This window comes from Copidosoma floridanum, unplaced genomic scaffold (genome assembly GCF_036245765.1).
Source record: "Copidosoma floridanum isolate Cflo_tuat_1 unplaced genomic scaffold, Cflo_Japanese_pri ptg000007l, whole genome shotgun sequence".
Taxonomy (NCBI): Eukaryota; Metazoa; Arthropoda; class Insecta; order Hymenoptera; family Encyrtidae; genus Copidosoma; species Copidosoma floridanum.
The window spans coordinates 6,344,912-6,370,852 of NW_028321884.1; the positions used below are offsets into that span (position 1 = coordinate 6,344,912).

The 25,941-nt window shown below is 41.6% G+C and overlaps 2 protein-coding genes across 2 annotated transcripts in view; one reads left to right on the forward strand and one right to left on the reverse strand.

Moving 5' to 3' along the window:
* Positions 1-25,941, forward strand: part of Mp (collagen XV/XVIII-type protein multiplexin) — a 121,610-nt gene that overhangs the window by 52,497 nt on the left and 43,172 nt on the right. The window lies entirely within an intron of this gene.
* On the reverse strand, positions 20,126-23,725 carry LOC106645612 (5'-deoxynucleotidase HDDC2). Its single transcript, XM_014361505.2, has 4 exons — positions 23,504-23,725; positions 21,569-21,693; positions 21,273-21,441; positions 20,126-21,178 (listed from the first exon to the last, which is right to left on the reverse strand). Exons 1-4 carry the CDS (start codon positions 23,591-23,593, stop codon positions 20,840-20,842), a joined length of 723 nt encoding a protein of 240 aa, XP_014216991.2. The 5' UTR covers positions 23,594-23,725; the 3' UTR covers positions 20,126-20,839.

Genomic DNA, 25,941 nt, shown 5'->3' on the forward strand with positions numbered 1-25,941 from the left:
AACGCCAGGCGATGGAAAATTATTGCCGTCATTTCCGGGTGGATGGCTTCGGGGCGACCTTGTACAGCAAAGATGACTCGCGCTCCTCGGCGGGGAAAAAGCCGCGGGCTGTTTGTGATTTTCCCCGAGAGCCGAGGAGGGTGATCGCAAGACAGGGAAAAGAAGCCTTTACGGGACCACTCCGTCATTGTGTAGGCGTGTTATCTCAATCTCCGGGAAAACCTTTGAAGAGGATTGCGCGTCAAAACACAAAGATAGCCCCGTTCGCCGGAGCCTTTCCGAAAAAATCAAATCAAATCACGAAGCAAGTTTCGTCTGTCCAAAAGCTCTGCCCCCCATCTCGCGAGATTAGCCGAGTTATTGACTAAAAGCACTCGAGAGCTTTCGGATCGCGAAGCTTCAGGAGACCCAGAGAGAGGAGCAAAGAATCTGCCGGGACGCAATATTTATACGGTAGACGGTGCACTTATGGCGCTGCGAAAACAAACAATTTTCATCGAACGTGACCCAGGGAAAACACCAACTTTTTGCTCTTTTTCATTGTTCTTACTCCCTGATCCAGAAAAAAAAAGAAAAAAAAAAAAAACGAGCCCTCGAGCATTTATATGCCTCTATAGTTTTGCCGTCATAAATTACCGCGCGCGTCCAAAACAATAAACCCTCTGACTTTTTGCCAAACCAGGCAAAGCCACGACCGTATATTATGTGTAAACGCGGTCGCGAGAGAATAACCAATGGCAAAAGCAACATCAACAGCTCGGAAAAACAAGCCTCATCCTCTTTGAGCATCCTCCTTGCGTGGAGTCGCATCGGGGCGTCCTGCGTTGCAGTCTCGAGGCCGAAGGAGCGCGCCCTCGCGTGTCCGGTGTTTATTCGGCCGAGTGGGTGGCGCAAGCTCTGGTTCGTCGGGTGGCCGCTTGGGGGGCGCAGCAGCGCGGGAAGCGCGCCAGGCCGGCTCCAGCCAGCGCTTGGGCCGCTGTGCTCGTTCGGGCGCCGAGCTGGCTGCAGTGCTTGCGCGAGGGCCGAAGGACCGCGAGGTTGCGAAAGCGTGGGCTAGCTCGGCCGGTTTTCGATTCGCGGAGCGAAAGTGTGCCGATGATGACGGGTGGTGTGTGCGACGAGGAAAGCTCGGTGGCTTGAGTTTACCCGCTGGTGTTCGGTGCGAGTTTGGCAACCTTCGATCTCGCTTGTGGGCCGCACGTGCCGAAGTCGACGATGAACCCTCGAGAGGCTCGGACAGCGCGGAGTGATCCGATACCAGGAGCAGCCGGCCGGTGTTTCTCGAGAGGTGTCTAAAAATAAGAAGGAAAAAAAAGTTAGATAACAAGAGCAGAGTATCCGATGACCGTGGGTGGTGCTCTTGCGACGAAAATAGCGCGGATGAAGTTTCAAGTGTACCGATAGCGTCGAGGGGGCCCGTGTGTTTATTTATGTCGTCGTTCGTGAGGTCGAGGCTGCCGCGGGGCAGCTCATCCCCGGCTCCGATGGACCTCAGGCCGGGCTGTCTTTGCGGCTTGAACGGCGAGCCGCAGTCGACGCGGCGAGGCTGCTGTGATGACAGACTGTACCAACGACGAGGCCTGGCGCCGCACCTGCAGTAGATACAAATACCAAGAGGACTATTTCGCTCACGGAAAAGGTTACCGTCCCTTTTTTTTTCTTGGCTTCTCTTTTGATCCTCCCTATTGCGTGCACGCGCGGGAAGAATAAACCATCTTGGAAGTTTGTTTCCTGGAAGGAGTTTTTGAAAGTTGCGTGGTTTTTCTTTCCGCGGCCCTCGGCGCTTTTGGCGGCTTTGCGCGAGTAAATACGAGAATTGGGGAGTGGGGGTGTCTACGTGAGGTAAAAACCTAATGTCCGAGCGTGTGGATAGCAAAAGGAGAAAGGAGGAGGTGAAGTTCGATTATTTTCTTCCGTGGGAACGGCTCGGGTGTAGGGGGGAAAAAAATCGCCGAGGCTGAAAAAATCGCTGTTAATGGGAAATGGGTTTTTATCCAGTGATCCGAGCTTTGCGAGTTTTTATTGGATACCCAACTCCCTTTCTCGAAAGGATGTCCAAGTGTTTTGCTCAACCATATACGATTTCGTTGTAAAGTATCAGGGAACCCTCCAAATTTGATTTCAGAGCGCAAGTTTTTTTTGTTTTTTGTTTTTTCGCTTGAAAGAAACTGTAGAAGACACCTTCAAACAAAAGTATATAGCTATAGAGGAGAAAAGGGAGCCTAATTAGATGTTCTCCACGTGCGAGTTTCCCAAATTCACTTAACCACAGTGGTGAGTTTGTTTTCCCTTTTCCCCAGGGGGGGAGGGGACGAAAAAGTCTTCGAGGTAGTTTTAATTGATCTCCTGTTCCCTCGAAAGCCCAAAACTTCGTTGTAAGCACAAAGAAACTTGGCAAAATAAATTCGGAGCAACTCGATCGCGAGGGTTAAAATTACCTCTTTTCTTGTCGTGTGCATGACAAACCCTCTACATGAGCATTACCATTTATGATTGGCGAAAGCTCCGGCGTCGTAACTGCGCAAGAAAGGCTCGATCGCACGAGAAGTGAGTGTCATCTGGTCCCAAGCTCTAATGAAATTTTTAATCGCCACTCTCGTTTTTTCTTTTTTTCCTCTTTCACCCACAGAACTGCACATACATACTTTTTCTCTCTCTCTCTATTGCTGACTCGCCGTAAAACTCTGACTTTCTCAGCAGCAGCAGCTGCAAGCTCTCACGTGCAATTAATGGCAGCACACACACATACACATCTTTTGGGTTTTCCCTCCTCCCCCTCCTTTTTCAAGAAAAACATCTTTAAGAGCATTATTTTAGCGGGCCACCCCGCAAACAGCCCCGACTGAGCTACAATAGGTATAGGCATGATCCAACAACAGCACCGGTATAGCTACAGGCGGAGCTTTCGTGCATTCAAGTAAGCTCGCGTCACGGCCCTGGATAGCGGCTGCTTTGATTGAGTGCCTCGGGATGATGGAAGCGCCAGCGGGTCTTTTATACCCCACCCCCTCCTCGCACAAGCCCAAGGAATCCAGATCGACAGGGAGTTTGCTCGAGGCGGCTGCCCTATATACATACATGTATGTCGATAAGCTCACGCGACGCCGAGCCTATGTACCTCGATCTTTGGCTTTCACGCGTGCGATTGTGCATACCCGTGCACTTTTGGGGGGAGGCTTATCCGTTTCACCATCATGTACATTGTATAAACAGTCATGGGCACGGATTTGTTTGCACTCTTCGCGAGTATCGGGGCCTCATCTGTATTGGTGATCTCGGAGGGGACAATGGCTGGTCCATACCGAGAGCTTTATTCGACGAGATGGCCCGAGTTTTCGGCCACTATGCTCTACACGAAAAATTTAAGCGTCTTATGCACGGTAGGATGAATCGGAATCAACGTGGGTCAAGCTCACCGATATCGACAGGTATTAAAGCCTCTTTTTTTCCTACCTCCCATCCAGAGGACGAATATTTAATACTCGAGCCATCTAGGCCATTCTGGTTTGACCGTAAAATATTTATTCACGATGCTCGCGCTTTATTAGGGTTTTTATAAAATCCCACGTTAGTATTAGTTTGAAAAAAAAAAACAAAAAACAAACAAGCAACAAAGGGTGGGGGGAACCATAGAAGGGTGATAAAAGCTCATGGCCGCAATTTCGATTTCCGCACCGCTCGTACGTTTAATCGCAGGGGAGGGGGGTGTAAAAAACGCGAGCTCCGAAACCGATGAATGGCGTTGTAAAAACCAACACTCGGAGGGGGTTGGCGGTGGTTGCGCCGCGCGAATAAATTGTCCGCGCGCGTCGACGGCTTTTAAGCGCGGATACTTACGCGCGCGTGTACATACCTATGAAACTACTTGCGAATAAGGCAAAAAAAAAATAAAAATAAAAAATTGTACCAACGCGTGGTGTTGCTTGTTGTGTATGTGTTTTGATGTTTCTTTTTTTTCGCGGCTGCTAAGCGTTGCGTTTGCTTTTTTCACCCGCTGTGGCGTTGGTTTAGAGGAAAAAAAGCACAGTGTAACAGTATTTATTAGGCCAGGTGGTACAACCACACAAGTATGGCTCCAAACACCTAATAAATTACTTTAGTTGATTGGATAAAAATGTACTTAAAAAAAATTATAATAATAACAATTGAAACATTAAATAGAATCACGTTAGAAATGTGAAAGGACATAAGTTGGTTTTAGCCATAAAGAGACATGTACGTAATCTATCGCGTATCTAGTTTTTTTTACTCAACCAAGGCTGTCACTAGCAAATTTCAATAAAACAAGGATTTATAATTAAAAAAAAAATCGAATCAACTTACAAATTTTTGTGTAACTCTTAATTCTCTGGCAGAGAGACAGTGGAAGACCAGAGAGCAACGCTTTGCAAAAGTAAAGTCAATGATCTCGTCACTCGAGTTGTCAAAAAAATATGTATAATATCCTTCGAGGGAAAAAATATATTAATTACTCTGATACAGCTTCTTACTTCATAATGTATTTTTACCAAGTAGCTCCGCCCCATGGCACAGGTATTGTTTTGCAAGTAAATGCTGTCATTCGGTACAAATTGTTGACAAAACGAAAACGCTGCTGTTTATTTTCCGTAATTAATTGGCTCAAAAGTATGTCCCGTTTGCCGACTCGCAAGTTAATGCCAAAATACACATCCATCAACGTTTCTTGAATACAACCTGATTAGCGCAGCGAGAGGGACAAGGAGTTAATTACTCGTGGTGCTCTCGAGAGTTGAACTTAATTTGATTCCAATTAATTCCAAAGTCTTAAGGTTTTGTCGGGAGTAGAAAGACGCGTAGTGCCGTGCAGCAGCCCGTATACGTATATATATATATATATATATATATATATATATATGTATCCATTGGTTGTCGTTTCGGCTCTTTTTCTTATTGCGTGCCAGCGAGTCCTCGTCGTCGCCGGTGTCGTTGTCGTGTCCCTTTATATTCGCCATTTAAAATCCAGAGTTGGCAAGTAATGGCACTTTTTTTTTTTATAACTGCAGTTCTCCCGTCGTTTTTATTGTCCCGTAAACAATCTCAACTTTTTTATAGCTCGTTTTTTTTTTTCTCTCAAACGGCTCCTCCGCGCAATCGTGTCTATTGTTGTCAACTTTTTTAAGTAGTTCAAGTTGAAATTCACACACCAAGTGCCCCTCGAAGTTTGGACCGAATACGAACGTATAAACGTATAATGTTAAAATACAAAAGTCATTAAATAAAATACAAAAAACTTGGTAGCTTGAATTTCGAGCTAATGAATTTTCAGTGTACTGGCTTATCCCTCCTCTTTTAACGATTCTTGAAAACTTTGCTAGGAAAAAATCCACTCTCAAATTCACGCTCCATTTGATCGATTCGACAGTCGATAAATTTTAAAACTTTTGCACGGACATGATTGAATTAGTTCCGCAGCGGTAACGCGGCATGAAATCCGTATTACCCGCATTTATGCATACCAAGTGTATGTACATTATATGCGGAATAAATGCTAAAAATTCCATGCTAATATTTACTCCAGCTGCGACTTTTTACCATCAACCAAGGATCCTTTTTAAAAATATCCATTTCAATTTTTTTAACAAATATTTTAAAAAATCTTCCCCTTGGATCAGACTGACCGTATACGTGTTATTCAACAAACGCGGTACGAAAGTTATTTCGGATTCACGAGATTGAAAAAAAAAAGGTAACGATCACAAATATCTTCCGTGGCCCCGTTACGAGAGAGAAAAAAGCTCAAGTGCGCAAACAAACAAACAAACAAACAAACAAACGCGCATTCGTCGCGAAACGCGATCCAAAGTAGTTTTATCACGAGCCCAGCGAAAGAGAATATCCACTCTGAAACGAAAAGCTCAAACGGGACGCACAGGTCGAGGGTTCAGTCGCGTAAAACTACCCTTGTTCAAAAGAGATCCGAGTGAATTGAAAAAAAAAAGAAAAAAAGAAAAACGTCGATTGAAAAAGAGTCGGGGTGGGCTCTCTCACCTCCTTCATCGTCGCGTACATATAGGTAGTATGACAAAATCGAGAGAAATCGCACCTGCGCGAGCGAGGAGAAAGCGTTTCCATTTTGCCACGCGCAGCAGTTAAGAAAAACGAGGTCGGATCAAAGGCTCGACAAATAAAGGGGAATCGGCAAAAAGCGAGGAGCATCCCAGGGATCTCGTTCCCGCTCTTTGACTCTCGTTATCTACGCTCCGGGGCTCCGTTGCATCCTCCCCTCCCTTACGCGCGTACACGCTCCACCGACACCCACCTATAATCGCTCACCTCTTTATCATCTTTTCTATCGAGTCTATTCAACCCCTCCGCGCTGCACTCCCGTCTCGCGTATACCTACAGCTTCCCTCTCTCGGTTAATTGAGTTCCGTCGTTTTATATCCGCGCTGTATCGCTCCTTTGTTACTCTATCACGAAATCACTGGAAATTTCCCGTAAGCGCCAAATCGGATATGCGTGTACATAAAAATTCGATCAATACGTTGGAAATAAGAGTTCTTTGATGGCAAACGATTCATGCAGAGTGACCGCGATCATGTTAGCAAGAAACACCTTTAATAATGTAATTGTGAATTTTGATCGGAAATCCGGACGCCAAGTATAGATTAATTGGTTTTCCCCCCACATAAATTTTTGGCGCGACTGCATAATTTGCGTATATACTGGATGAATAAGAAGAGAAATATTACGTAAAAAGTATACTTACCACAGACGCAAGACTCGGGGCAATCGAGCAAGATGGGCCCCTCGATATCTCTCTCATCGTCGAGTTTTCGAGTGGCGCACCAGCCGAGAGACGCCTCCGCGTGCATAATAGAGGCGCACTTTGCCGCCACCCACTCGAGCACCTCCACGCGTATAAATACACACGTGGAGTCTCTCCTCCGATCGACCCTCGAGTCCCACTCGAGTGAAAAGCTCCGGGATGAAGACTCCGCGGGAATAATGGTAATAACGAACCTTCGGCTGCTCCCCTTCTCCGAGATTTTGCGAAAAACGAGCGGTCCTGCAGGGAAATTCGAGCCCAGAGGAGCCGTTGGGTCGTTAACGCGGAGACAACTTTCGACGTTTTAATCTCCCGATAATTATCAGCTCGGTGCTCACGGAAGGGAGGGCTTTTCCAAACACTTGCACGCGAGCCCTTCGGCTGGCTTGGAAAAATCAAGGAAGCTCTTCGAGTGACGAGCGAATGAGAGGACGTGCCGGGAATTATAAGCAATTCTCATCTCGGGCGCATCGTTTGAAACTCGAGGGTGGGGACAGTTTCTTTTTTCCCCGTGTACCCTCCACCGGTGGTCGCGTCGTCTTTCCCCTTCTTTTCTTACAACACCTTTGGATGCAAATATGCACCCCTCGAGGACTGGGATTTCGCGCCGGTCGTTCCCTTGGAGAGTTTCCGAGGCTCTCCCGTATAACTTCGCCGGGTTTAGTTTCCGTCGACTCGTTTTCGGAAAATCTACCCCTCGACTCGTTGGTTTGCCATTTTAATTTTGCCGGGGCGACGTTTTGGAAATATTTGCGCTCCGGACGAGAGTGAGTCGCCACTCGAGCAAACAGCGCGGGAGGTCCTGTTGACTCTAGCGCGAGTACTTTGAATTTCAGATGTTCCCGGCCGATCGAGGATTAAGAGTCTATCTTCAATCGGGATAGCGGTGCTCGAGAGCTTTTTCGGGAAAAAATGTCGGGACGATATGAACGAGCATTTATTTTTCTTTACTGGCCGTCGGTACTTGAGTGCCGAAATGAAAAGGAAACGAGAGCCAGTACAAACGACTGCGATGGCCCGGAAAACCCTCTCGGCGAATTCCCCCGTAAGAGAGAAATATATTGCTGCTTTCGTCAATTATTTGCAAAAGCTCTCGATCGGCTTTTCCCTCGACTGACCAGGGTAGAAGTTTTCAATTTTATTAAGTTTTTTTTTTTTTTTTTTTTTTTAGAAAAAAGGGGGTGTTACACCATTAGGAGGAAACGCGCGAGAAATCCAAGAGCTTAATAACAGAGAGGAAGAGCAGCCGCAAGACTCTGGGGTGGCGCTAAAAGGAGCGTCTCGTGTAGCTCCTCAACTCTTTGGCTATTTTTTTTCCCCTATACGCTCACCCGTTTTTTGCTCCACCACTTCAAGAGAGTCTTCCATATACTCGTTTGACACGCGTGCGGTCGGACACTCTGGCTCTTCGTCATCCGTCTTTTTTTTTTTTTTTCTCTTTTGCATGTTGTCCTCGCAAAGCTCCAGATTGGACGTGTTACTTTTCCCCCTCGTTTGCTTGGGCCATCCCGCTCCAATTAGAATACGAAGCTTAATGAAGTTCGTGCAGCGGCAGCTTTTGTCGTTCGAGAGCTTTTTTACCCCCCTCCTCCCTCCCGGTCTCATTCTGTGCTCTGAGTTGATTGTTTTAGAAACAAATGGAGGCTCTGCGTGCCAAGGGAACAAAAAAATTAGCAACGCCGGTCCGCGTAGCCGAGCGGCATGAAATTTCCATTAAAAATTTGTTTTGCAAAAACATATTTTCTTTATAAACTTTTTCATTAGTTTTGTTTTTCGCCGTGAAATGATAGTGGCACGAAATAAAGGTCCTCTCGCGTATGACGATCATTGAATAAATGATTGCCCAGCGCGAATGTAAAGACCCTCCCAGTCAAAACGCGCGCGCGGTGCAATTGTTCACGTTCAAAGTACGTGTTTGGCCATGGCCATATAACTCTTTGGGTGGTGGTGAAATTTCACGCGATCCTGCTTTTTGCCGCCCACCGTGAATCCGTGCGTCATTTTTACCGCGTAATTTTTCCGTTCTTTCGAGTAATTCAAACCGCGTATCCTGCGCCATCCGCAAACAACGTGGTTCTAGTATGTGGAAGACAAAAGGACGCGTGCACGCAGTGGGAGGAAAAAAAAATACAACAAATGCTTTTGTTTATTTTTGTTGTTCAAGTGACACACTGCTTTTCTTGTATCCTTCAGGAGCATCCAGTTACGAGTCCTGCGAAACATGAGGAAGAAAATTTACGCTTTGCGGTGTACCTTCGTTCGAGAAGAGAAATGAAAAGGGACGTAACACCGCAAGCCACAAAGACATGTGGTGTCCAAATCTCATTTCTCAAGGAATTATGAAGAGTCGGATAAAACGAGAGTTACATAAAGAAAAAGTTGAAGGAAGAAATAGAGAAAGAGATACATACAGAAGATAATTATATATATATGTATATTAAATTACAATATAGATGTACACTCTATCATGGACATGATTTTAAACTGTTGAAGATTGAAATGAAAATTTTATGAAAAACGTTGCGTAACGCGAATAAGATATTTATATGTCTGGAAAGGAAGAGCACACCCGTGGATGATATATCGAGAATCACTTGCTGTAAGAGATAAAATCTGTTATAAAGAAATATATATATATATATATGTGTGTGTGTGTATACGTGTGAGGGGACAAAGGGACTCTATGAGGTAACGGTGAAAAAGGATAAGGAAGAAGGAAAAATGTATCAAACGACCCTTGGAAATTTACCGATTGTACGTAACGTCTATTGCACGGTATCATCGATAAAGTACACACAGTAGTGGGAGTGTATCGTTGAGGAAAGAGGGGAGAAAAAAGAAAAAAAAAAAAAAAATACGAAAGGAAAAACGATACCACGCATAAACTCAGTACAGATGACTCTGCGAAAGACTCGCCACCACTTTCCGGACGTGTCGTCGATACTCGATTACCGAGACGTCATAAAATTACGCGTCACTTGGGCTGATCCAAAACGTGAACAATAGGCGTAAGAGAAGAGGAGGGAGAAAAAGAAGAGGTAGGACACAGCCCAAAAACCAGCGGAAAAGCCGAGCAAGATGGCTATGGTGATATCCCCGCGAAGCAAAGCCGTCACGCTAACGCTGCTGATCACGATAATAACGATGATAGCGCTGGTGGTCGTCGGGGTGATGAGCCTCTTCGACGAGAATCAGCATCAGCTGCAGCAAGACCGGCCCGTACACCCCGACGCAAAGACGATGACCAGCCGGCTTCAACAGTTCACCAGCAGCTACATAGCCAGCAAGCCCCAGGTAAGCAGCCTTGGATCCACCCCGACACGACAGCCACAACTAACATACTACATACACGTACATCCTCCACGTATGTTATCCCTCTTACACTATCTTGTCCACCCCCCCCCCCCACACGATAGCTCGATCCCTGTACACGATTCCTTGAGCTTTGCTGGTGTATGATGGATTGGTCGTTCCAGTACACCCGCTTCAATGAACATAAGCATACACACGAACGCCCATCGAAGCACACAACAATTATTTACTTTGTTTGTTTATTTATCTGTTTACAATGTCACATATTACGTAATTTATAGTTATTCCAACCAACAAGGAAGGACACTCAGACCTGTGTGTATGCTGTTTTAGATATATTCAGGAACGTTACGACAAAGCTCTTGAAAAAAAAAAAAAATAAAAATAACTGTAGGTGCCGCGTAAATTTATGCGCGCCCATATTTCAATTTCAGCCGCGGAAACGTTGCCGGTGCATTAAAACGTCGCGACTCGATGTAGCGTTGATAATTTTTCATAATGGCCCCGCTGATGCCCCGCGGGTTTTTGTTTCTTTTTAACCCCCCACGCGCGTGATTCGCATGAAATTCCTCCCTCTTTTTTCTCCCGTAACAAAATTCCTTTCGCGACCATTGCGAAATTCTAAAAAAAAAAACGGCACTTTCATCCGTAAACACCACATCACCTCGAGCTGTTGGACTATACTCACCCAGAGCCGTAATTCAGCGCGGGGACGGCGAATTTCGAAAAAAAAAAATATCTCACGACCCCGTCCTTCCTTCCAGTCGTCCGTACGTGCGACGACGGCGAGGAAACGAACGGAAGGGAATTAGGAGCGGACTCTAGTTTCCGGGCAGCCGGTGTCGCGCTTCCCACACCCCCGGTCCCCGTGTAATACACTTCCGAGGCGAAACTGCAAGAAAAATAAGAGCGCAGCGGGTGCCCGGATGCCGCTGCCACGACAAATTCCAAGCAGCTACTACACGCTCTGGGGGTGTACATACACATACACTTACGTGTCAGCGTATGCTGATTACGCGATGTGCAGTTTGGGCGAGAGCCGCTGCTTGTGGCTGAAAAAGCCACCAGGGGGGAGTTGAGAAGTTTGAGTCAATGAGAGGGGGTCCACGTAGGTATACGCGCCTGACGTTCACATTCCGATAGTTTTGCCACCAACTACATAAACATACACTGCCGGTCAACATTCAACATGCATGAATACGTATATGTACGCGCTTCGCGAATGGGTACGTATGTATGTAGCGCTGCTAGGAGGGCTTTTCTGTGCCGTGGGTGTGTTGGCGGGAGTTAAAGTTGGCTAGCCAGTATAGTTTGTCGAAGCTGCTCTATACGCTCGGAAATCGAATTTGCCGCGTGTGTATACGTTTGCCCTTTCCCTCGATGCTTCCTATCCGCCTAGAAAATTTTTTCCTCCCCGCATAATGTAAGCTCTGCTGCGTCTTGGAAATTTTTCTTTTTTTTTCTTTGTCTCAGAGAGTACTCATCGATTTTTTTTGGCGAATTTCCACGTGGCTTCCTTCGCGAATTCAAAATTATTTCCATATCCAACGCAGTCGATTGCAATTCGCGCGATCCTTTCGCTGGTGCAAACACCCGCGGGTAAACAGAGCTCCGCCGATTCGATTTTCTTGGCACTGTAGCTCGAGCATCGATTGTTATTTGTACCTTTACAGCGCGGAAAAGAGAAGGAAGAAAAAAAACCCCCAAGAATGAGAAAAGGGGAAAAAAGGTCCCAATTATTTTCAAAACAGCTCATTGCAATCGTATATGCATATAGGAAATGGCACGCTATATTACCCGCAATTTCTCAATCGGGCTCACTTTCAAATTATCGCGAGAGGTGCACCTACATATAAATATATACAAGAATGAGAGGAAAAAAAGGGCAAGCTGTACTTTGCTCGTGCCGCAACGATTGCCCCCCCCCTCTTCCATACCCTCTCGCGTGCGCGGCTAGAGCTTTCTTTCTCCGCCCCGCTCTTATTACGCGTGATACCAGCCACGTACATATATATACACACGTAGGTAGCCCTACACGACTTCTCCTCTCTCTACTTTCGATTAAAGTTTAGCCCATTCAGCCCCGTCTAATCTCCCCCCTCTCCCTTACCGTCCTTCGTTCCCGCCTAGGTGCACCGAGCAGCCCACTCACCCGTACCCATCCCAGCTCCTGTCCCTTGTAATTTCTCTCCTTTGTTTTTATAACCCTGGTGGGCCGCTGTACTTCGTGTTTGCTTCGCTCTTCTCGCGCGTAATGGCCTTTCTCATCCTCCTCCTCCTCCTCCTCCTCCTCCCTTGGGGCTCTTTTATCCTGGCGAAAGCTCATCGCGTGATCCCCCACCCCCACCCCTTTCCCCTCATAACCTGTGTGTATACTGTACGTATACACGTGTAGGTTCTCGAGTGCGTGAAAAGAACGCGCTCTTCAAACTACACGTATCCCTTGTGCACGCGCTCTCGCGTCTGGATGTCCGAAAGGGTAAATATTGCCCTCTCTCTCTGAGGGATCGCTTTAGTCTGTACTGTTTTCCTCTTCGCTCCCCATTTTTTCCCTTTCTTTTTTTTTTGGAATCATCGCCAAACAAGCGAGATTTTATCCTGCACACTTTTCCTAATCGATCGCCCAACAACCTCCAGGGGTTTTTTCATGTGCTCGTGTCTTCAAAGAAAACGGTACGACTCGATTACATTTCTTTTAATTTATTTTTACTACTTTACCTTCTGTCATTTCCTGCTGAGTGTAAGATATTTGAAAAAGTGGAGTTTGACTCAATGATTGGGTGGTTGTTTCACAGCTACTTTTTAACTTTGGCACTTTTATCGTTTTCCTCCCCTAACTTGTTTTCTCAAGGTTTTAGTTGCATAAAACTTCTCAATGCCAAATATGTCCTGAGATAGGTAAAGTCTTTTTTCACCTCATCAATTGTCTCATTTTTAATTGATATGGACCATGAAATAGGTAGCTACTGAGCTAAAAAAATAAGAATCGATTGACGCTTAAAAAAATAAATCAAGCTCCCATTCATCGGATTAGTCGAGGGGAAAAAGCTCCTAAAATTTTAAAAGAAAAAAAAAAATCTTTACAACAGGAGGGTATTTTCACACTGAAATTCATCACGAGATACTTGTTCCGTCAGACGACTCTACTGAAGGAAGCCCCATCGCTGTCACTTTCATGAAAGCTCAGGAAGTTCCGCGAAGCTCGCTCTTCTTTCACCCTTGGCTGGCCATTTTTTTTTCCATCCTACGATTCCCCGCGAACGCGTGTCTCCAAGGAGTCAGCAGAATCCGTACGCCTTTAAGTTACACGCCTTTCAAAAGCTAAAGGCTCGCTCATTTGTTTCGTAAAGCTCTGCTGCAAGTTTTTTTACCGCACCTTTTAGCGCACAAAATAGCCCTCGGATTTCCACGGAAAACGGTAATCTTCGAGCTAGCAACGACATACACCAAAATGTATATCGTAACAACTGCAGCAACGACGGAGACAGAAATAATTAGCCCAGTATCGTCAAACGCAACCAATTGCCATACAGTCGAAACTTCGCCGGGAGTGTAGTACCTCGCAAATGGCTGGCGAGCTTGCGGCGCGCAAGTTGCCCGAATTTCCCGCACTAACTGCGGGATACCTTGCACGTTAGCCGGTACACACAGTAAACCGGAGAGATACACGTACACAGGTCGGGCGGACACTTTAGCAAACCCGCACGTTGTAATGCGGAAATTGAATGTGCTAATGCGCACGATGATGAATACGATTATTACGAGAAGCGGGTATTAGATTGCGCGCGGTTTATAAGCGCCTTGGAACATACACGTACATTCACACACTTGAATTTACAAATTTCGACTGTTTGCGTAATTTTGGGCAAATACGTTTTACACACAGCGCGCTGGGCTAAGCTCTCTCTGGTCTAGCGCGCCAAGTACCAAACGAACGGCTCGGCTGATGCGAGAGAGGGCGGCCCTCGGCAGCTGCGCGCAGTACCCAATTTGTTTGTTCGGTGCAATTCCACGCGAGGCCCGATTTATGAGCCCTGCGGTGCGGTTCTCGAGGGCTTTTGCCAAACTTGGGCAATATCCAGCCTGTCTGTCTTCACTTGATGCCTCGCGCGGGTGTTGTGTGTGCATACATCCATAGCGAGTTAACGAATCGAAGCCGAATTGGGCCATTTTTCGCGGCCAAAATACACGTGGCGCTCTTCATCCTGGAAATATATGTGGGGGTGGTTTTTGGAGCATATTTTTGAAAGAGATGGTCATCCGACATTGGTATCGGTGAGGGGAGTATCAAAGGGAAGAAGGGTGGAAGGGAAAAACCGTGCCTGGGTGAAAAATAAAAACAAAAGGGTCGGGGCGAGGCGTTATCCCGTGAAAAGGGTGGTTTTTCTTGGAGCTTTTTTTTTTCTCTTGGAAGGGCTGGAAAACGTAGGGTGGAAGTTGCTGTGGCTGCAGAAGTGGTACAGCATGCGAGAGACAGGTGTCGGGGTGCAGGAGCGAGAAGTGTTTCCTGCGCGTCTTCTGATTTCGAAAAAGAGCGCGTCGATCTCCGCTTGCTCGCGTATTTTGTTATCGCTTTTTGTTTGTTCACTTTTCTTTGTATCTCTTACGTGTACGTCAATTTCTTTTTCAAGTAGGCGCTTATTTTGTGAGCTGCTTTTTACTTGATTTTAACGATACGTCTGATAAGCTAAAGTCACCTTGTGTGAGTCACCGAAAAAAAAGGTGTCAATCACGAGTCGTTTTTTTAATAAGTAGAATTTTTTATGTTTGTAAATGAAAAAAATCAATCGGTATATTTCCGGCTGATAACTTTCTCATTTCGGTGAATTTCATCAATTACCTTTATGATAAATATGAGAAATAATTTGTTACCTGATTGACTCGTTTACATTTTCAAATGAAAAAAATTGTTTTCGAAAGTGATCCACAATAGGTAACTTTATCCTAGACTGTGACGTGAATTTAAATTATTTATTTTGAACGTACGTATTTCCGGATAAAACCTAAATATTTTGCAAGATCCGACTCGCCTTCCAGACGTATTTTCATCAATAAATGCTTTGGTCTACAAAAAATTACAGCCCCTCCGTGTAATATAAAATATTAATCTCGTCGGAAATGTTACTTTAAAACCTTGTTTATTTTACAAAAGACAAGAAGTCAATCCAATACAAAAAAAAAAAAAAAAAGAAAAAAATTAAATGAGTAAGGAAAAACACGAGAAATGAATGAACAATCCAAAAGTGGAGTCTGCAGTGCATACGATATTTATAGAGTTATTATTATTTAAGAATTCTATACTTTCAACGAATGACGAGTCGTTACTTTAAATGTAGAAATGTAAAACAAAATGCAGTATTTAGACAGATCAGATAGATTTTATTAAATTAAATAATTGTGGATAAAAAAATAAAAAATTGATGATGAAACATCCCAGATCGCTAAATATCCTGTAAGAGACATGCATTACACGCTTACAAGTACCTGTGACACAAATGTTTCCTGAGCTAGTTGATAAACTCTTCGTTTGTTTATTTCTCATGCACGTATTAGCTAATGGTGTGCATTTCTGAATCAAAAGCAGCTCTTTCAGTTAATACGCTTTTCAAAGAAGCTAAGCTTTTGAACGCAATCCTTTGTATGCTCAACCCTTTTTCCGTTACATTTCTCAACTCCTTTCTTAGAAAAACCAGTGAATAACCGTACAACAACTCAGGAACTAAAAAAAGAAAAAAGAAAAACCAAAATCACCCTCGAGTGAACAGAAACATCGTGGAAATTCGACAGGACGCGCTCTGGGGCAATTTTGTTTATGCATACCGCGGCGCAGCATCGGTATTAGCATCATCCATATTCTTGACGTTTACGTACATAATATACGTTGTGTATACCGCACGTGTACAGCCTATACATAAACAGACACTCGCGCGCATCTGCATAAATTTCCCCTCATCCGGATAAATTGCATATATATTCCTGCGCGTACACATCTCGGACGGATGAACTGCATACTTACCGGGGCCCACGCTGTATACGCAGATGAGGGAGCAAAACGTATTTCGCGCGCGGTCCCGACGCTTCGTCTCTGACGGAATTACGAAATTTCCACCATGCGAGGCATCCATTCTCACCCCCTCTCGGAAAAAAGAGTCGCGCTCCTCGATCACTTTTCGCCTCGCGAAAATATTTAAGGAAAATGGCCCCCCCGAACAATCGACCGCGCCTACACAGTATACGGTGTTTGCTCAGGGCTGACGCTCGAGAGACGCCTTGGGTATGAAAGACCGAGGGGGCACGATAAGCAGGGGAGTAAAAAAAAAGAAAAAAAAAAGGAAACGAGGGCAGGGCAAGAATGAGCGAGATGTGTACACGTACCGCCCGACCTTATCGCGATCTGCGGGCCAAGATGTGTATCCCACTTTCACGGGCTGGGAAAAAGCATCGGACCCCCGTTTAACATGCCCCAAGACCGGGACAGTCAGTCGCGTGTACACACGAGAATCGAAAATGTTTCCAATCGCCAATGTTTACTTGCATACCCCACGCACGGGAGTTTGCACAACGTCAGCTTTTGAAACGCCATCCCCCCGAAAGTTTACCGTCCACCTCCACGCATATTTCCTTTCAAATAAGCAAGTGGGTCAAATTGCTCCGGCAACTTTAAATACGCGCTTTCACCGTCGATAATTGAATGTACTTCTCGTACGCGCGAAAGAACGGGCATTCGCTTAAGGCTGGTACGTCACTCACGAGGTTGCTGTATATAATATAAGGTGCCATTTCCACAAGTTGACGCATCCATGTGCTGCACTTGCCGGAGGATAGTGGAAAGTAATTTAGGAGCCGTAGCGAATAAATGATAATAGTTGGAGCAGTTGTACAATCAAATGAACGACCATCTCGCGCGAAGCAGCTTGTAAAATTATTCGCGTCGAGTACGTGGTGTATTTTTTATCGCGACTCGCTTTTTTGCGGCTACCCGACGCGCGTTAAAATGACCCCACGGAAATGTCATCGGGTGATCGAATTAAACACTCGCGCGATATGAATATAGTTACTCGCTCGACGCGACCATATACGACGCGTCTCGTGAATGATAGAAGCCCAACGTCACGTGCCAACCAAACTATAGTACAGCAGCAACGGCAGTCCACCTGTGCTTCGTTGCAACGTATATATACACGATGCGTTCTCCCGAGAGGAAGCGCAGATTTCTATGGTTGCAGAGAAGGACGAGTAGCTTTTGTTCCGCGGGTATAATATCCTGCTGTATGCATTTATGCAGATGCACTTGAATATTTATGCTACGGGTCTCCTCCAAGGGCGAGGTGAGGGGCAGTTGTACCTTTTGTTCGATTTTATACGCCCATGCGTTGTTGGTTGCGGATTTGTGTCGCGCTTCATCGGTGATGAGGGGATTTTTGAGATTTCGCAAGGAAAAACCCTTGAGTACTCCATGCAGTCGGAGGATTTTGGTGCGAGTGACATATTTTTTTTATGCTGCTGGTGTGCAACTCCATGGTTTAAGGAGTCTCGGCGCATTGTGAGTTTTATACTCGATGCTTATACTTCAATCGCTGCCTGATGGTTCGGAAGCCATCATGGAAAAAAATAATAATGCAAGCAAATAAGCCATTCGCAATGAATAGGACTATATTATTGTTGATAAAACAAATATATATATGTACGCGTGTCGAGGACTCGCGAGAAAACCTTGATAGTGCCATTTTTAACATAAGTAAAACTGATGTCGAGATAATGAAGAAAATGTTCGCACAAGTTTGTTAAATTAAGTTGTTGAAATTAGACACGCATGTATACACTTTTTAGTAGAAAGAAAGAAAAAAACGAAGGGAGGTCGAGGCGCTTTCAATCTGAAGTTTAATTGCTCCGGAGCACTTGGACAGATGGAGATTTAATTAAAAATGACTTTGGATCATTGAAAACTAAATATTCGAGTTCGAAGACTTAATACTTTTGAAAGCCCTCCTCTCGGCGAAAGCTCGCCCACTCCAACGAGTCCTGATGGGGAAAGAAAAATCGTTCGAGGACGCGGGATGACGATGAAAAAAAAAAAAAAAAAATATAGCCGAGAAAAATCAACTCGGCGCTCCTTGCTGCTCCTGTACGGGTCCTCCTATATACCCCGTACCATCGTAAATGAGCTCCTCCACTTTGGGATTTGACCTCTTCATTTTACCTGTATATAACCGAGAAAATTTCCATGCGAGAGTCACAAATGCCTCAGATCGAATATATGTATACACATGCGACTCACCTCGGCCACCTCGGGGACACGCACCTCGACATATATATATATACACCCGAGTCCGGTGTAATCAAACGCCGGCATTTGTCCGAGCTGCGATAGGGGGCCAATCACGGACGGCGCGAACATTAGACGCAAACACGGGGGAGGGTGCATATACTACACCCTCCGGGGATCGATGCAGAAAGCGAGACGACGGGCAATCCGATTATCCTCTCTCTCTACTCTCGAACTTGGCGAAAGCTCGCGTCCCGTTATGATAATCGCGGGCACGCGACTTTATTATTACACTTGGCGGGCGGTGCACTGTCGCCAAGGCATTTGAGCACACAATTGCTCGCCAGGTGTCTCCTGGATCCGGCACTAACTTTCCTTGGGACATCTGATTTGTTATCCTACTGAATCGTATCTCGCAAACATCCAACACCTATATATCTTTTTTATCTTAAAGTCTGACTCATTGAGCTCTATATTTTAAATGAAAAAAAAAAAGGTCTAATTATTTTTCTAACCAGTTTTTACCTTTTAACCACATCGTACACGCATGAAGTCTTCACACGTTTTGGATGCCCGCGTGTGGAGTGCATTCCTAATGGCCTCGATAAAGCAACTCCCTCGACTCACCTCTCCATAATACACTTCCGTGCAACAAACTGTACACCTACGCGTATGGACGAGGAGTGAGGATTGCAAAGAGCAAATGCCCGAGCTTACCCCCTAAGGATGCCGCTGATGCTGTTGGGTCGGTGCTTTGGCCGAGGCTAGTTCAAAAGCGCCAACTCCATATGTACGTGCAGTGCACTCTCGGGCGGAAAATCCTTCTGCGCGGCCAACTAACTGTGCTCACGCCTTTTTGAGCTTTTGTTATACATAGTTACTGGGTACGGTCTTTCTATTTTTTCTTCTACGAGGATAATGATATCGTAGCGTAAAAACGAATTATGTGCGCCGAGTAGAGAAATGTGATTTCTCGCATCTGCTTAATTTACGACAGGGACAAGTGGCGAGAGCCCGTTTCTGCTGCAGGAGATTCATGGCTAAGGTTTATCTTCGAAAGCGTCCAATGCGGCATGGGCCATGGCTTGTAACTCTCACGCTTAGGGTTTGAAATGCTATGTATTGAAACTATTGAAAGTTGATGATTTTTCAACAATTTTTTTTGTCAAGACCAACCTTTAGCAAAGCGATATTTAATGTTTATCGAGTATGTAAACAACTTACCCAAATAAGTAGGTATCACTATTTAAAAACATGACATTGTTTCGTAAACGTTACCGATTACTTAAACTACACTTACTAGTGAGTGTTTTTCGTAAAAAAAGTTTATAGTCCGAATCGAAAACAATTACAAAGTCTTCGGTTACCAAATTCATAAAAACAGAACTACTATGTTTTCAATACGATTAGTTGTTAATAACTAACTTACGACACGTAGAAATTCTGAAAAGTTGCATAATGTAGATACACCTAATTTATATTATCAATGATGTAGTGATATTTCGAAGTTATCACCTTCCGTAAATTAGTTTTTTACGAAAAATTGGGAAATACAATGATGATTCAACTCGTTATCTAGACAGACTAAATTATGTTAAATCGGAATTTTTACTTGGAAAAAAAAAAAAAACATAATTACTATGGTTATAACAACGGAATCAGGTATACTTAAAATTTAAAATAAAACAATGTTAACGATATCGTACAATGTTATACTTTATTTTCCATAAAATTTACGTATATAAAAATAGCTATATTTGACAAGTAAGACCTTTTAAGAATTCGGAGTTTACTAAGTGTACTACAATAAATTAATAATCATTCATTTACGTAAAAATTGAATTAAAATATATTGACTTGCGCAAAAGTCTTGATGCGTTCTGTTTTCTTTGGCAATAAATATCAATAGTAAAATTCTCTTTTTTTTTTTTGACGACGCCTCACATTTTTTATCATCTATTATATTATATTTACTATTTTTACAACATAAAAAAGTACAGTTTTGAGTACAAATAATATTGCATTGGTTCTACATCATTAAAATGTTACCACAATATGTCGGCAACTAGTCATAATCTAGTTTTAAGTTTTAAAAGTTTTTTTTTTATCTGATTATCAAATCTATGGAAAAACAAGAAACAAGTATTTTTCCTCGTTGGGCGTTTTAAATATTTTTTTGAAATTTTAAATTTTGCTGTACCCTGGAGTAAGTCTTCGCCTCACGAGCGCCATCCAGCCAGGGCTGTCCAAAAATCCTCAGGCCTAGGGGAAGCCCCGGTAAATATGACGCTTGAATGACGAAAACTACATATTTTATTTGGGTGCAGCATCTCCTCTAGGACAAGCCTCGAGTCCCAGGAAGTTGCAAAGCAACTTGGCACCACGTATACTGCGGTTGCATCAGTGGCTCTCGTACCTTTTCGCTTTTGAGGGTGCACGCACGCGTTTTAATGTACATTAGTTTTTTTTTTTTAATAATTAAAATTGAGTACGGGTCCATTCGTAAACATGTTTATAAGCTTGAATAATAAACCTGCCCCTATTGTAATGAATAATACAGCAACGCTCACAAATACGTAGCTGTTATTGTTAGTTTTTTTCAGTTTTAATGCTTTCCTTCGACATTTGATCTCCTCGACGACATCATTAAGCAAAGGATCTTGTATTTTTTCCTTGCAGTTATCGAAAAACTCTTGCAATTGGCCTGGTTTGTTTCCACGTTCCTCATACTCAAACGCTTGCATTAGAAAATCAACCCTATCAAGGTCCTTAACGTATCGGGCTTCTGGAGATTGGCGTTCTTCATATTCCTAGGACGAATTTATGAGTAATACATGCATTATTCAATTCGAAGTTAAAAAGCATTGTTGATTAAAAATTTTGGTGATTGATGATTATGTTTACCACGAAAATATTTAGGATTTCTTTGCCCCTTTCTCCAAGATCTTTACAGATCTCGTTCATTGCCTCCTTTTCCATTTTATGCTTATCTTCTGGTGAAATTCCGCAAAAAGGAGTTATATCTCCTACTATGCATTCGGCTAAATCATGGACTAAAGCCATTTCAATTAATCTACATGAAAAAAATCAAAAAAATCAAAAAACAAAAAAAAAACATCAATGGAAAAGTTCAAACATAAAAAAAATATACGATTAAATAAAAGGGTTTTAAGTTACAAAAAAATAATCTGAGGACTAACTTTGATTTATTTAAATTCTTCTTGGGGTCAACTAGGAAGGAAAGCATTGCCATTCGGTACATATGTCCTGAAATGGTTTCCGGGTCGGGAATATTTTTCCTCACCCAACCAGTCCTCTTAATGTGCTAAAACCAGATAAATGCAATATTTTGAGGCCATCAAATATTTCGCGTAACAAATAATAATTTTCGGTTGTGGTTGACATGTAACATCACTGAACTCAAGTTTTTTATTTGTCCAGTAATCGTTAAAATGTATTGTTTCGGCAGTATAAACATATTTTATTGAGTAAATTGTTATACGTAAGGGTAAAATAAGTTTTTATTTTTGACATTTCAAAGCCAAAGGAAAAACGAAAAGAAATCATTTCTTGTATCTTTTGTACTATAATTTCAGAAACTATTTCTCTTTTGATTTTATGTGTTTATAATTGCATGGATAATTAAAAGTTATCAACAGTAAAAAAAAAAAAAAAAAAATAGTACTTAATTGATTGAAATATTGATAGTCACAAAAAGACATTAATGCTCCTATAGTTTTAAAAGACTATAACTATTTTTTTCTTGCATAATTTTGTTTAGATTAATAGGTGTATCAAGTCTTATAAATAAATCTTAAAATAGGTACGGTTCACTATGATGCAGAAAACTACGTAATGACAGATGGAGACTATAGTACAAGATCGTAAAAGTAGAAAAGAAATAGTATTGTTACAAGATTCGTTAGTAGTTTTTTTGTTTTAGTAGTAATCGTTTTTTTTTTTTTTTTTTTTTTTTTTCAAGTAAATTAGGTGGCGTTTTAGCAATTCATAGATAAGTGGTTGGAGGACATTAGGTGAGTGTAGTGAGGTTCAGACAACTTATTTTTATTTAAGTTTTGAATAAATTAACCCAAGGTTGAGATTAATTTAATTTAAGAATGACAAACATAAACTTATACTTGAAAAAAAAAAAAAAAAAAAAAAAAAAGATTAAAACAGCTATTTACTTAATGAGTACAGTAGAAAGTCATTATACGTCATTATCGATACAATCTTCGATTATCTTTAGACTGAGGGTATAGTTTTCTAAATGTGTTAGTGTAAAATAATAATTTAAAAAACAAAATAATCAAGGAACAGTGTTTATATTAGCTATAAATGAGCATTTTAAAATATTGTCAGAAAAAACTTAATCTAATTATTTTCCTTCTGCGTATAATTAACTACGAATGAAAGCAACGGCTAAACATACTCAATCTTCTTTTCTTTCTTAACTGTATCTAGCCAAGGCGATATAGCGTTATTTAGCCTAGAGATATTTATGACAGCAACTATCGTAACGCTACCGCGGACTAGCATCTAAACTCGATCTTGACGCTATAGTGAGCTTTGAAAAAATAAATGAAAACGAAGCATTGTCTTTGTTGAATTTTCAGAAAAATTTGGAATTTTTGAGAGACATGCAGTGCAAAACCATCGCTCGAAACCAAAAATTAATGAGAATAAATTGTTCTAACGACTTAAATTTAATTACAGCAATACAAAAAAAAAAGTTTTCTATGACTCGAGAATTTTCTACTCTACTATTTTATTAACACTAATTATTATCCTGCTAATAATTGTAAAAAGTACATCGAATTATTTCAAAGGTAATTCGTTGAAATCTCTATGATGGTTTGGGTTTCCAACCTAAAAAAATTGAAAAAGGACTGCACGAATTATAAAACATTTCAAAATAAATCTATTAATTTGTAGTGTGTCATTTTTTCCACCTAATAGTCTCTTATATTTTAAAAATTATAGTACTGTAAAATGCATATTATAACAATATGAATTTCAAATAAATTTTTGGAGTTACTGAACCATCTTTTAAGGTACTATACTCCAATAAAGATTCTGTTAGTTGTTTATGTTTGCTTTTTATTTTTTAATTAGTCGAAAATCGTATAGCATACCTTTAGACGTCCGATGTACTGCATAAATTCAATTATTTTGTTTACATCCACACTGTTTTTCGTACCGTCTTCATAGCTTGTACTATTCATCTTGATAGGTAAATATTTCCCTTAATATCCTAATGGTTGATAATCAGTCAATAGCTACGAGTGATCGACACTCAATATTTAGTTTGATTTTATTAATAATGAGTACTAGTCTACTAGTAGGTGTACCTTTATTGAAGTTGCCAAGTCGACTGACACATCAGAAGCAGAAACACGTCCACGAGTCTTGAGTTTTGAGCCGCGAATCGAGAGTTGTGTACTCGATTTATGAGATATCGATATTTTAATCGATATTCACAGTAATCGACTTTGGAATAACCGAATTTTTTGTCAGGCAAAAATCAAATTTAAAATAGAAGTATCAACAAAAAAGCAAAAAGTCACTATAATAGTGAAGAACAATTTAAATTTAATTCATTTTAATAAATTAGTGCAAAGTTAAAAATTTTTTTTTCAATATAAGCAAAAACTAAGTCTTTTAAGTGCTAATATCTGTAAAATGAAAGTTTTACTGAGAAAACTATGAAGATGTTTTTTTTTTTTTTAATTTGTAGCCATTATAGGTTTAAAAATTTTTTTAACTATATGGATTAGTATTTGTCTCACTTTCACCTTGTAATTGACGTTCATCTGGATCTAAAAGTTAATAAAGTTATTAGAATAAATTTCATTAAACTTTATGGTTGCTTATTACGTATTTTATGTTTTTTAATAATTTTATTGTGTATCACGAGACTCCTGTACAACCAATTTCAATTATTTTTTCTTATAAAGATTCATATACCATATTGACAAAATTCTACCAAATATAAATATTTACGCTCGAATATACGTATACCGTGTTTTAATGCAAAAAACGAAAAATATTCATAATTATTTATATAATTAAAACTCCAGAAACATCCATATACAATCGTATTTTCATATCTGGAATATAAATTATCCTTGGTACAAACGTGTAAATGAGGAGATTATTGACGCAATTACACTGGCATATTTTTTTTTTTTCTTTTTTTTTTTTTTAAGAGAAGCCAAATGTAGCATGCTACACAAAAATTTCTTAGACTTTATAAAGTGATAGTTTAAAAAATCTATCAGCACTGATATTAAATTCATCGATTTCAGTAAATCTCTATGAAACTCATTTCCGGCGACACAATGCGTGCTTATCATTAAACTTCGTTAGAGGCTGTTGATAATTTCTACGGTCGGGAGCAGTATATGTGGAAACAATGTACATTTAAACGATATTAAAATATTTTAAACAAAGCTGTTAAAATTGTTTCGAATTTTCTAATGCAATTTTATTTCGACATTTATTACGATTTTTTTTTTTTTTTTCGTATCAAAAGCTTTTACTTCACCATAGCACAAATGAATAATGATTAGAGTTTAAATGTGTTTCAGTTAATTTACTGAAACTAAAGTCACGTAGCTCACATTAGTATAATGTATATCAAGTACGTAACGTAATAAAAGTTTAAATAACTAAAAGAAAAAAAATCTGATAGTAAAAAAAATAGTTTCAAGTAAATAAATAAAATTCTCTTTAAATAAGATACTATTTTAAATAACAAAAATATTTTCCTGTTTGAAATTAATATTTTCGTACAGCAAAAAAGTATAATCTTAATTCAAGAAATTATCCACTTGAAATCATTCTAGAAAATGTTTTCTTGTATTCAAAAAATTGCTACTGTCACATTTTTTCGTTGTTTTTCAAGTTTTTAGTTATTATAAAGTCGTTTATAATTTTTTTTTTTTTCAACATTACGTAGCATCGTTTGGAACTCGGAAGGAAATGCTGATATGCAACTCAACAAAATAACGATAAAATTTTTTATTTTGCGAGGCTCTCACCAAGATCGAAGATACCAATAATAAAAATTGTAAGAAAGTTTTTATGCCCATTTGTTGGTGAAATAGACCAGTAAACAAATAAATGAGGCTCAAAGTTTTTCACCTGCACACACTACTTCAACGCTCGACGCGTAATGATTTTCACGTTACTTCCCGGAGCCTTGGCGTATACAAAGCTACTCCAAAAGTAATCCTCGCAAAAATCCCCAATTTTTTTTTTCAGCAGCACTATCGTGAGCAGCATTTTTTCGGAGCCACGAGGCAAAAGCTCCGTAGGCCCATCTCTCTTTCCCCCTTCCACTCGGCGATTATTATCTCTCGCGACCTCTCTCTAAATGCAAAACAAACACACCCCCACTTTCAAAGCAGCAGCGGAAGAGCACAAAAGTTTTCGCATCCAGGACACACCTGGATAAGAATCGCGGTCGTTTGGAATAAAATGAAAGGCCGAGAAGCACGGATTTTTCGCGAATTTCCTCGGACGTGTTTTCCCGCGTCGTTCCTAAAATACCGACCCGCCCACGCGTGCA

Excerpts from the sequence above, each read along its gene's own strand:
- LOC106645612 (XM_014361505.2), bottom strand. The coding sequence starts at position 23,593 with ATGAATAGTACAAGCTATGAAGACGGTACGAAAAACAGTGTGGATGTA. Across the intron at positions 21,694-23,503 it reads AGTACATCGGACGTCTAAAG|CACATTAAGAGGACTGGTTG; the intron begins GTATGCTATACG and ends ATCTGGTTTTAG. Across the intron at positions 21,442-21,568 it reads AAGAATTTAAATAAATCAAA|ATTAATTGAAATGGCTTTAG; the intron begins GTTAGTCCTCAG and ends TTTTTCATGTAG.